The sequence below is a fragment of the Neovison vison genome, chromosome 11 (assembly GCF_020171115.1).
Source record: "Neovison vison isolate M4711 chromosome 11, ASM_NN_V1, whole genome shotgun sequence".
NCBI lineage: Eukaryota > Metazoa > Chordata > Mammalia > Carnivora > Mustelidae > Neogale > Neogale vison.
In genome coordinates this window covers 8997766-9011322 of record NC_058101.1, presented here as the reverse complement: position 1 = coordinate 9011322, position 13557 = coordinate 8997766, and the positions used below count along the sequence as shown (strand labels likewise).

General features: G+C 40.1%; 1 protein-coding gene across 1 annotated transcript in view; it reads left to right on the top strand.

Moving 5' to 3' along the window:
* The window catches only part of LOC122889388 (alpha-fetoprotein-like), a 46888-nt gene that overhangs the window by 21207 nt on the left and 12124 nt on the right, over positions 1-13557 (top strand). The window contains exons 9-12 of the mRNA XM_044224484.1: positions 2574-2706; positions 4296-4393; positions 6787-6925; positions 9778-10001. Coding sequence (XP_044080419.1) covers positions 2574-2706; positions 4296-4393; positions 6787-6925; positions 9778-10001 — 594 coding nt within the window. The remainder of the gene's footprint in view (positions 1-2573; positions 2707-4295; positions 4394-6786; positions 6926-9777; positions 10002-13557) is intronic.

Here is a 13557-nt window from a genome sequence, read left to right as displayed (position 1 = left end):
CAATTTCTATTTTTTAATTTTTATTTATTATTTTTTTAAATTTTTAAAAATTTATTTATTTTCAGCATAACAGTATCATTATTTTTTCACCACACCCAGTGCTCCATGCAATCCGTGCCCTCTAGAATACCCACCACCTGGTACCCCGACCTCCCATCCCCCCGCCACTTCAAACCCCTCAGATTGTTTTTCAGAGTCCATAGTCTCTCATGATTCACCTCCCCTTCCAATTTACCCCAACCCTCTTCTCTCTAACTCCCCATGTCCTCCATGCTTTTTGTTATGCTCCACAAATAAGTGAAACCATATGATAATTGACTCTCTCTGCTTGACTTATTTCACTCAGCATAATCTCTTCCAGTCCCGTCCATGTTGCTACAAAAGTTGGGTATTCGTCCTTTCTGATGGAGGCATCATACCCCATAGTATATATGGACCACATCTTCCTTATCCATTCGTCCGTTGAAGGGCATCTTGGTTCTTTCCACAGTTTGGCGACCGCGGCCATTGCTGCTATAAACACTGGGGTACAGATGGCCCTTCTTTTCACGACATCTGTGTCTTTGGGGTAAATACCCAGTAGTGCAATTGCCGGGTCATAGGGAAGTTCTATTTTTAATTTCTTGAGGAATCTCCACACTGTTCTCCAAAGAGGCTGCACCAACTTGCATTCCCACCAACAGTGTAAGAGGGTTCCCCTTTCTTCACATCCTCTCCAACACATGTTGTTTCCTGTCTTGCTAATTTTGGCCATTCTAACTGGTGTAAGGTGATATCTCAATGTAGTTTTAATTTGAATCTCCCTGATGGCTAGTGATGAAAAAATTTATTTATTTTCTTCAGCATAACAGTATTCATTGTTTTTGCACCACACCCAGTGCTCCATGCAATCCGTGCCCTCCCTAATACCCCCACCTGGTTCCCGCAACTTCCCAGCCCCCACCCCTTCAAAACCCTCAGATTGTTTTTCAGAGTCCATATTCTTTCATGGTTCACCTCCCCTTCCAATTTCTCTCAACTCCCTTCTCCTCTCCATCTCCCCTTGTCCTCCATGCTATTTGCTATGCTCCACAAATAAGTGAAACCATATGATAATCGACTCTCTCTGCTTGACTTATTTCACTGCATTTTTTCAAAAATATTTTATTTATTTATTTGAGAGAGAGACAGTAAGAGAGAACATGAAAGGGGAGGTCAGAGGGCAAAACAGACCCCTTAGAGCTGGGAGCCAATGTGGGACTCGATCCCAGGATTCCGGGATCATGACCTGAGTTGAAGGTAGTTGCTTAACCAACTGAGCCACCCAGGTGCCCGGGTCTACTGCATTTTGAAAGAAGCTGGAAGCCGCTTGATTTTTAAGTGTTGATAACTAATACAGAATTTTTAAAAACACAGCGAGAATCAAGTGTTTGCAAACTTTGCTCCAAGGTATTCATCCCTAAGGAGGGCTTCAGATTGGTAGACATGGTGAGAGCTTCTATTCTAATTAATTTAATACCTATTACTAAAGCGTGGTGTAGCACTTCAAGATTAGATTGATGGAATATTAACATCTCCGGTGTCCATTCCAAAATGCATATTACCTTGTGCAAGACAAACTAATTTCAATATGCAATATTAAAATAATATTGCTGTGTGATTGAAGTATTTCCAAAGTCACCTTGTGAAGCCTTATTTGGAGCAATTAAACTCCAGCAAAGCAAAAGAATTTGAGTTTTCTCCAAAGCTCTTTGTAGAATAACCTGGACAATATTCTGAAATTACATTTGATATGGTTTATGAAAGTAAATGTCACTGCCTGAACCCACTCATTCCTCAACTCACATTTGGTACTGGAAAAGTTGGTAGGCACAACTTCTGGGTGGAAATCACATTAAGCTATTAGTTGGGAGACCAGAGTTCGAAAGACGAGCTTTGTCATGCATAAACTTTGGAATGTAGGTCAAGCCACTTAATTTCCTTAGGCTCTTGTGTTCCAGCTACTCACTGAGGGGTTGGATAAGATCACTTGGAAGGTGCCTCCTGCTACTCTGTGATTCCTTTGTAAACACTCGAGGGTCCAAATTCTCTTTCTTGTGACTCAGAAGAATGTGTACATTATGCTTGAACTACTCAAGCTTCAAAGTTTAGCTGGAAAAGAGGGGAAGATGATGACTTAAGACCTAGCTAGCACTATCTATCAAAAAAATTCCAATACTTATAAAATCTAGCCTCCAAGGTGATTGAGAAAAATGTGCTTTCATCCAAACACTGAAATTAATTTCTCATAAAAGTAAGTTAGTGACCCTGAACCAGAAACTATCAGCTAATTAGATTGTCTTAGTTTCAAGTTCTGAATCTGACCCCACTTCTGTGTGACTTTGGAAAAATCAAGTAATTTTATTGATTCTATTTCCTTATCTCAAAATGTAGTCAATTAAACCTTCCTGCCATACTCCCCAAGTTTCCAAATGTCTAAAAATCAGTGAAAATATTGAATAAATTTCATAGTCGTAAGTGGGTTCTGAAAGAAAATTCATGACTTCTGAATTTTACTGTTAACTTTCTAATATGTTTCATATGGATGGATACAGGTTTCTTTATGAATATTCAAGAAGACACTCAGAATTGGCAGTTCCTGTGATTTTAAGAGTGGATACGGTCTATCAAAATTTATTGGCAAACTGCTGTAAATTAGAAAATCCTCTGGAATGCTATAGCCGTGGGGTAAATGCCTTTTTATTTTTTAACTTGTTACTCATAAGTGATTACCAACATAGGAAAAATTCCAGAGATGTTGGTAGAGCCATATTTTATATAAAATGATTGTGCATCTTCTTGCTAATCACCAATGCTGCACAACAAATATGATTTTCATCTAAACTGAAGGCCACATCATCACACTGTAGCAGCTTTCTATGTGAGTCACTGTCTTACAGATTGTATGTTTCATGAAACCTTCTCTGTGCAATCTTCTCTTTTAATGAGTGTCCACTGGACCGAAGCAAATGCCAGGCAAGCGCAGCACATTAAGGTATGAGAAGGTTGACTATTTCCACTCAGCAGTCCTGGAAACTGTCCCAGCTTCAGGCCAGAAGTCATACTGTTCACGGGCAGCAGCTGTTTGTGCATGTGACATGGAAAAAGCAGGTGACCTTATGTCCCTGACCCGATGATCACTTATCCATGAATTACCAGGAATCAGGTGGTTCTGGCTTCTTGGAAGGCTTACACATTTACAGGGGTGGGGGGGTAGTGGTACAGGTAGAGCCCAGTCCTGTCTGTCATCTACCACCTTTCTGTTCCCAGAAAGAAGGGTCAGTGAAGGTAATTTGTTCCCCTGTGGGTGAGCACCCCTTTTCAGCATCCCCACTGGACCCCCACAATAATCATCATGATAATAGCACCTTACAGGAGCATGGATGTTTCGAGTTCACAAAGCAACTTTACAACCAGTGTCCTATTTGATTGTCACACCAGCACAGTAACATAGGCCAGGCCAGAATTAGTAACTGCCTCTTATAGGTGAGAGTATTCAGTTAAGGTTTAAGAGACTTGCCCAACTTCACACAGACAGTAAGGACAAGGCTAAGGGCTAAGTCTAGGCACAGGTTTGCAAATCTGGTAAAATTTTCACTGTAACAAACACTGCTCAGTAAGATCAAGTATACTGGGTCAGATTAGTTAAGATGATAACCTGTCTTCCTACTGAAAAACTAAGCCTGAAAGGTCACTTGTAGTTTCCCACTGGAATTTTATGTACCCAGTTAAAGAACTCTTTGAACTAGCAGTTAGCTCTGAGAATTCCATTTGCTTTGCTTCAATGTGTATTTGTGGAGTACTTTACTATATTAAAGGCTGCTATATATTTTTATTAAACCGTGACTTCTTAAAACATATCTATATTTCTATGCCAATATCTTATCTATGTATTTGTGCTGCTTATGTAAAAAGGCTGTATTATTAAATATAACCAACACACTCTGACCAATCAAACTTAGATCTGTAAACTACCTTTAATGATCTCTTTGGCTTGATGAATGATTTGCCTTATGCTTATAAAGTACACCGTATCAACCCACAAATGAGTTTATATCACCAGAAACTAAGTATCAGTCTTGTTGTACCACTTCTTTTCTCCACAAAATCCGTGGCCATTCCTGTTTTACCAGAACATGTTTTTCAAGATTTGCAAGCTCACTAAGTAAATAAAGCCCTGGGTTTAGGAAAACGGTTATATTAAACTATCAGGGCTTTGCAATCTTACCTCAAGATATATTGTTACAGTGATAACATTGATTATCTTTATTTTCCAGCAAGAGATGTTCCAAAGAGTGGTTCATGAAAGCCATGAGCGTGTAAAACATCACTGTGATTTGCATGAGAAATTGGGAGAGGCTGACTTCCATGACAGGTAGGCTTCTAGTTGTCCAGATTCATACTTGTTAGTGAGTTTGTGTTAACTCCCGATGCTGAGAGCTGCTAAGAGTGTACATCCAACCTTGAAATCTCAGAAGGCAAGGGAAAAAACAGAATTAACTTAGCTATCTTTGTCTTGATAATACAGATGTCCACATGGCCTTAGGTGTTTCTACATGGCTTTCCAGGCCAGTTTCCCAATTCTGGCCAATGTTCAGAAGCTAGTGAACCAAGCAGACCCTGGCTGCCTTCCTGCAGTCTCTTCGGGAGCTTCTCCCTCCACCTGAATATTTAGTTTGGAGCTTTGCCTGCAGTTGTTGGGTGCCTTTGTCAGAGTCAAGTTAGGTCATATAGTTAATTAATTTATTTATTTATTTTACCAGGGAAGGTAGAGATGAATAGATAGCTGTCTGCTAGAGAGAACACATAAACCTCTTATGTGCAGGGAGACTGGTATTTTAAAGATCACTATATTGACCAAAAGTCAATTTTTAGGCTCTTTCGTGTCTTACTGTCTATTGAGAAGTAGAGTGTTGAGGAAAAATTCAATTTGATATAGTGTCCCATAAATTCAGCTTGAAATGGATGTCCAGTTTTAAGACTCTACTTAAATCACATTTGCTACTGTCTCATTAGCCAAAGTAAGTCATATGGCCAAGCTGAGTCAAGGGGTAGAGAAATAGACTCAATCTCTTCATTGGAAGATTTGCAAAATATTTTATATGGATGTCACACCATGTGACTTGACTTGGCTAATAAAATGTGAAAACTTTGGGGGCAGAAGCTTTAACAACCAATGCATGCTTTCCTATTTTCTCTTCTCCTTCGGACACAACAGTCAGATACATTTGAGATGGCAGCTGATCTATCTGTCTTGGTTCCAGATAAACAGAACCATCACGCCAAATTGCACTGGGCATATGGATTGAACAAGAAATAAGCCATTGTGTTTTGAAGCCATGCAACAAAGTTCCACTTTTTGTTATTGTTACAAAATCTCATCTATCTGAACTAACACAAAAATTGTGCAGGAAATTAAAGTGATATTTTAAAACAATAAAGAAATTACTTAATTAATTAAAAAATTAAATTACTGTTCAGAATAATGGATCCAGAAAAAAATTTTTTTTCAGAAAGAATATTTGGCTTATTATTTCTATATTGTGTTCATTTGCTAATGTCTAGTTTAAGGAGTAGATCGTGGTTCTCAAAATTTAGGGTATATCAAAATTACTTGGGGGACTCATTAAAACACAGCCTCATCCCCAGAGTTTCTCATTACCTAAGTCTGAGATGAGGCCTGAAAATTTGCATTTCTAACAAGTACCCAAGGCTGCTGATAATTGCTGGTCCATGAGTCGCATACTAGACCCGCTGGATTAGGTTGCCTGCTCATTGGATGTTACAGCTAAGTTCTTTCCCCAACTCCATTATAACATAAAAGCAATGGTTGATTCTAATTTTTTGTTGTCTTCAAATCCAGTAGTCTTTCTCCTTAAAATCTCCCTCAGATCCCTCTATTCCCACCACCACTCTCCTAGTTGAGACTATCACTGTCTCTTGCCTGGACTTCTGGAATGGTCTTCAACTTCTTCTTACGTCACGATGCTTCTTGCCCACCTTCATTCATTCTTTATATGGCAACCATAATTATCCTAAAAATAAAGCAAATCTGATTTTCTAACTAAGCTTTCTTTCTCTTTCTGTCTCTAATCCCCAATACCCTCCCCCCGCTAAAAAAAAAAAAAAAACTCCACAAAACAACAATCACATGCAATGGCTCCCCTCCCACTTTCACTCCCCTTCACCTGGCTTATTTTTTGTTATTGTTAGCTCTCAGCCCACATGCCGTTTCCTTTAGGAGGTGTGCCTGACCTCCCTGGGATAGGATCAGATGCTATTGTCTGTGCACCTACAGCACTCTGAATTCCTGTCACTACATTAAGTATACCTGCTATCTCACTCATTAGGGTGTGAGCCCCATGATATCGGGGCCTGTTTGCTGATTGTTGCTGTCCCCCTATTCCTACACTTGTAGACAATCAACAGAAGCTGTAATGGCCTGTGTATACATTTATTTCAGAAGCTGTTTACTAAGTCTGATTTTGTTAGCTCTTAGAGTGTAGCTCTTAGAGTTTCCTTGCTAAGCACCCACCACCCCACCCCACAAAGGATCAGCGTGGAGTAATGTGTGAGGGAGGTGTGAAGGGAATTCTAGGTGTATTGAGTAAGTTATTGGGCCATTGGAACAAGAACTAACAGGAATTAAACCTCGTTTAATGTTTTGTTCAGCCTAAGCTAGAGATTGTCAAATATTGAGGAAACTCTAGAATTCTTCATTTGAGGCACGTGGTCATTACCAGGAGTAAGAGGAAATTATTCTTTCAGGCTCATAATCCTTTATACTAAGAAAGCCCCACAACTATCTGCTCAAGAGTTGGTTATGTTCACAAAGAACATGGCAGCTGCTGCTACCAAATGTTGTCCACTAAGAGATGAGCAACGATTTGCCTGCATGGAGGACTCGGTAAGTCCATCTTGACTTCATGTTTGCCTCTTCATGGTCCTAATCTCCAACATCCAGCAATCAATCTCATGTTCCTGTACACGACTACAAACTGTCAATGGAACTTAATATTTCTGTCCCCAGGAAAACTTCTTTTAGGCCATCTCATGCCAATTGTCTTGATTAGCAGCAGAGGTAAGACTGCTACTTCCCTAAGGGTGGTGATGTCAGGTTCAACAAGTATTTACCTGGATCATACTCCAGGGTCTAATTCTTGGATTTTCAAGCCAACAAAAATGACTTTGTCAACAACTTCAAAGACAATGCTGATTTTAGACGAAGTCATCCTAATCAAATATGTAGGCAAAAAAAACAATAGTCACCATACCTCTGACACTAGATGTTTTTCCTTACAAGAAGCAATTTCTTGGGATACCAGCTGGGTGTCCTATAACTTAACTCATTCTGATAATGTTTATCTGGAGATAGCATCAGATCCCACAGATTAAGGGACCAGTCCTACAAGACTGCTCCCATCCCACTTCAGATAACAATTGCAAGTCCAGGTTGTTCCCTGTGATTCTGACTGACCAGCTGTAAATCTAAGGTTCCCAGGATCTCCTCCTCAGGTTTGATTAATTTGTTAGAACAGCTCACAGAACACAGAGGAACACTTACTTAAGTTTACCAGATAGGTAAAACATTTGAAAAAGGAAATAGGTGAACTTCCAAATGAAGAGATACATAAGGTAAAGTCTGGGAGTGTCCTGAGTTCAGAAGTTTCTGTTCCTGTGGAACTGGGATGTGTTACCCTCTTTGTATGTGGATGGGTTTACCCACCTGGTAGCTCTCCAACCCCCATACTATTGGGATTTTGAAAAGTTTCCTTATGTATACATGATCAATTATTAACTCATTCCCAGCCCATCTTCCCTCTCTGGAGAATGGGGGGTGGGGTGGGGCTGAAATTTCAACCTCCTAGTCATGGCTTGGTCTTTCTGAGAACCAGCCCCCACTCAGAAGTCCACCTAGAATCTCCTTATTAGAAAAAAAGATGTTCCTAGTTCTCTTATCACTTAAGAATTAACAAGGGTTTCAGAAGAACTTTGCCAGGAACTAGTGTCAAAGATCAAATATTTATATTTTTTATTATCTCACATCAAACTCACAAGTTCTAAATTTATTAGACAGAATGCCACCTGTGTGTTCATTTACAATGAAAAATGTCTTTCCAATAATTGGTCCTAATAACTAGACTACACTTTTTCTTGAATCAAAATACTTAGGAAGTTGAATGAAAATATGGATAGTTGTATAAATAGAATCAGAAGAAGGGAAGGGATGGTCTTATGGGATATTTCTTCCAGGCTATCCTGAGGAATGAGAAATTATGTCTTCCTCACAAGGAAGAACATCCCTCTAGGGACCTATATGCTCAAGTCTCCAAGATGTACTCTTTAGGTCTCTCTCAAGTGATATTAGTTTAACACTATGGAACTCTTATTTGGAGACAGCTTTCTCTAACCTCCGTTCTTGACAGAACATCTTGTTTTTGCGAAATTGGTCCTTCTTCTGATAAAATATAATTTTTTTGATAGCAGATTTAAAAAAATTATTACCTAACCCTAACTTTTATTTTATTATAGGTTTTTATTATCTAGTAATGTCTTCCTTGGGGAACTCTTTCAATTAGACTTACATTGTTTCTAAAACCTTATTTTTAGGTGATCTCTATGGTTACAGCACATTTAAAATAGAAAAACTCATACATGAAATGTTGATGCTTACTGGCTTCAATTACTTCATTCCCCAATACATAAATGATTGGGAGTTTGGGGAGTCATACTTGGAAAGGCATATAGGCAGGCTTGCAGGCAACATCAGGATAAGAATCAGACACACAAGGAGCAGGCAAAGTGACAGTTCTAGAAGAAGACAAGGAAATGAAGGAGGTAACTGAAATAGGATCCAAGAATTTCTCTCATCATCAGTTATTCATTCAATAAATATTCATAGACCATCTACCATATGCCAAGTTCCGTGGTCGTTACAGTTGCCCAGTTATAAAAATAGAAACAAATTGGATTTGAGTTTCTTAAGTAAGAGCTCCACTCATCAGTTATACATCTGAGTCAAAGTTGCAGTGCTGTTGACTTGAGGCTTGATTTTAATTTAAAAGTGCATAAGATCCATTCATCTGTTGAGACAAACCATAAGTGACTCTTAATCTCACGAAACAAACTGTGGGTTGCTGGGGGGAGGGGGTTTGGGAGAAGGAGGATAGGGTTATGGACATTGGGGAGGGTATGTCCTTTTGGGTAAATTGGAAGGGGAGATGAACCATGAGAGACTATGGACTCTGAAAAACAATCTGAGGGGTTTGAAGTGGAGGGGGTGTGGGAGGTTGGGGTACCAGGTGGTGGGTATTATAGAGGGCACAGCTTGCATGGAGCACAGGGTGTGGTGAAAAAATAATGAATACTGTTTTTCTGAAAATAAATAAATTGGGAAAAAAAAAGTTGAACATTCCAAAAAAAAAAAAAGTGCATAAGAAACTCCTACCTTAAGTCAACACTAGTCTACAAACTGGAATGGGAAGGAACCTGGAGGTGCAGTCCAAGTGAACTCAACTTGAAAATGGGGGGAAGAGGGAGGAGAAGTCTGGGAACCAGGCTGCATCTGACACTCCTGCTTTTTCCCAAACAGTGAAATCCAGACGAAACTAGCAGAAACCAGAATTTGAGAATATTTATGAGTCTTATTTTCTATGGAGTAAAATATATATATATATAAAAATATATATATATATATATATATATATATATATATGACCAAAACCTTATGACTCTTATTTTAATTCTCTTCTGAGAAAGGTAAAACTAATTCTTGGAGCTTTATGCAGAAGACATGAGGCAGAGCCTATCAATGCTGGTGTGGGCCACTGCTGTGATGACTCCTATGCCTTCAGGAAGCTGTGCTTTGATGATCTACAAGTCGACGGGACCTACATTTCTCCACCTTTATCCTGTGACCAAGTCATCAGCCTTAAAGAGAACTTGTGCAAAGCTCAGGAGGAGTTCCAAACTGAAAAACAGAAGTAAGAATCCTTGTTTAATTTGCTATTTACTTTGTTCTGCTCACAAGGGAGCAGGTATAGAGAACGGTAAAGTGGGCTCAGGTAAAATACTGCAGAATGAATGGATCTGCTCAGTGCTACACTGGAGGTCGGTTAGAACTGAAAATATTCTGAGGTTTTGCAGTATGGCTATCGTGGTTGTTACCCAAATGAGCTCAGTTAGTGAGACTGAAGCCTACTGTTCAAAAAATATTGACAGAGAAGTACATTAATGTATTTTTCCTAACAAGGGAAATTTGGAGCATTTGTGTGTGTATGTGTGTGTGTGTGTGTGTGTGGCTGTGTGTGAGAGATATGCATATGTAATACATATGAAAACTATGAAAACATTTATAACTTAGAAAATTTTATGAATATGAGTTATTACTTCACAAAGTGTTATTCTGATTTGGTTGCTGTTTCTAATACTTTAGACTATTGGTCAGAAATATTGCCAGTAGAATACGATGTCTATAAATGTATATTTAGATGTATATGTATATACATATGCAACATGTGTTCTATGTGAAAAGGGCTTCTGGATGAAGTCAGCAACGGAGCCTGTGGGTTGACTGGCGGAGTCTGTTGACCTGGGCCAGCCCCAGCCATTCTCTGCTGAGCTTGCTCAAGAGTGTATGGTCAGCTGCTAAGTTAGCTGAGAGCTGGCTGGCTGAGGCTGGCCTTGGCTAGGATGGCTTGTCTCTGCTGCATGTGGCCTTCCATTCTCTGGAAGGTTAACCCAGGCTTCTGCTCGTGGTAGCTGGGAGAAGGTAGATGCATGGAGGCCTCGTGAGGCCCAGGTTTGGAACCATGCAATATCACTGCTTCTGTAAGGTAGGTCATAGGGTCAGCCCAGATGAAAATAGGGTATGGAAATAGACTTCATTTCTCGATAGGAAGAGTTGGAACATCACATTGCAAAGGACATGAATACAGAGAAAGATGGATAACTGGTCTATTTTGGTAATCTATCTGCTACCTGTGGATCGTTAATGCAGTTGTTGAAACTATGGAAAATGATAAATGTCAAGATAATGGTGGAAAGCGAGGTGATATGCTGGGTCTCAAGTCATCAAAAATGAGGGAGAATGACCAGATTTTCTATATGGGATAAGTAGGGATGAGGGATGTTAGAGCTGGATAATGTGTACTTCAGAGGAGCAACGGCTTTTCAAAGAGCATGAAGAAGAGATATGCTGGAAGTAAAAGAGACCTAGATACTAAAGTAGATGGAGTTCAGGCAAAAATAGCCTTCTCTTGAAAGGTCCTGGGGGAAGCAGTGTCCTCTGGGGAGCCTCATGTTTTTGTATAGAGCAAGACCGAGAAGTTCCAAAGAGAAGCTGTGGAGAGAGAGAAAGCCTCAAGTGACAAAGGAGACAGAGGACCAGGAGAGAAGGAGATGGATCAGATTAGGGGTGTAGAAACCTCAGCATGAAGAGGGGTGACCTGGGAGACTCAGATTTCTGACTGGACAGCTGCTAAGGTGACTGAGGGTCATGGTCTTGGCTTTGGAAGTACACGTCAGTGCACATGACTTCAGAGCAGCAGACTCTCCGTTTGCCTCTGAGAGCATAAGCTGATTAAGATCTCATAGGTGGTTGGCATTTTCCCCAATTCTCCCCACTCTTGCTTAGGTGGATCAAATGGAACACTTGCTGTCAGCTCTTAGAAAAGAGACTCCTTGTTTGCTGTTGGAGACAAAGAATTGCCTTCTTAGCGGTATCAATCATCCATCTCTTTGCCTGCCTTCTACTCCTGAGCCCGGAGCCAAGATACTCCCATGGCCCAGGCATTTCTCCCTAGAATAAAATTCTGCTTCTGGTAAAATTCTGCTGTCAAAGGCCCCATTTGGCTATGACCAAAGGTGACCATTCTAGGAAAAGCCAAAGGGTGAAATTCTGGTTTCCCTGAATTAGCAGCTCTCCAGCCCCCTGACGGTGGGGCGGCAGTTCCCTTCTACTGTCCCTGTTCCTGTCCTCAGGAGCAAGCAAGGGAGCCCTCGTCCTCATTGCTCCTTCTCCCCCAAGATCATTAGAAGGGGTAGCTTACTGCCTTTCTAATTCATTGATTTACTCGAACACAGGTACTTGCAAGGTCTAAATGTAAGAGACCAGGATTACCATCTTGTTTGTTGTCTCTGGATTGCACACATACTCGCAGGCAGCAAGCACAAGCTGGTGCTTGCTCTGTTTAATCACACCACTTGCCATCTTACGCCAGCTGACCCTTGGAATCCTTTCTGCAGTTGCCAGGGTGAGCCAATCTCAAACTAGACTTTAACACTTCCAGTCAACACCTGAAGACCACTGTCGTGTTCAGTTAGCCATTCTTTTGTTTGCTCAGGCTGGACTCGAGAATGGAGGAGAACGAGGTCTCTGTCACTCCTAGCGTGCATGCTTGGCTTCTCTTGAGGAAGCTCTCTGGGCATAGATAGACACTGCGTTATGTACGGCATCTCACCAAATCCTTACCACAAATGTATGAGGCAGATAACATTATATGCCATTTTAGTTGTAAGGGGCAAGAAGATTGGTATGAGATCACGCAACAGGGGAAAAGGTTGTGGAGCTGGAAAATTCACCCAAGCTATCGGGCTCAAAGCACATACCTTTACCAACATATAGCTTTTAGTGAACCCTAATCAAGGGGTTATAATACTGGTTTTTAAAACACTGAGTTCTTGGAGTGCCTGGATGGCTTGGTTGGTTAAGTGTCCAACTCCTGATTTCAGCTCATGTCATGATTTCAGGATTATGATTTCAAGTCCCCAGTCGGGCTCTGTGCTGGGTGTGGAGATTGAAGATTCCCTGTCTCCTGCTCTCTCCCTCTTCCTCTGCTCCTCCCCTCCTACGCACACCTGCGCTTTCTCTCTCTGCCTCTCAAAAAAAATAAAATAAAGTAAAATAAGTAAATAAAATAAAACAAAGTAAAATAAAACACTGAGTTCTCAGATAAGGGCTAGCTAATAAAAAGTATGAAACATTAGGAATCATCCTTGTTCTAGTGAATTCACTATGTTCTCTGTGTGGAGAAAACAGTAGCATAGAAACACATAATGTAGAGATTTCTGGACTATTCTGGGAGAATGTGTATTGGGAATCAAGAGTCAAATTGGAAAAAAACCCTCTTACTTCCTGGGATAGTGGCAAGGGCTCTCTATGGCTTTTATCCCTTTATAATTCGGGCTGACTATCACAGCATAAATGTAAAAACAAGCAAACAAAAAACCAGTGAAGGGGCTTCTGGAGGAGAAAGTAAAAATTGAGCAAGGTAGAAGAGAAGTTGAGATTATGTAATAAGATAGAAATAATCGAAAGGAAAGAGAAGCTCAAAGTAAAAAAATTTAAAATCCAATTAAAAATATTGAATTGAAATGTGAAGATTTGAGAGAGTATATAAAGACCAGAATGTACTTTAAATGAAATGGTGGATACATTTAATGACAATAAAATATTAATATCATCGCAGTAGAAAACTGAAAAAAAGTTGGTGGTACTGAATTAAAAATAGGATTTAAGATTTTAAAAGGTAAATTAAA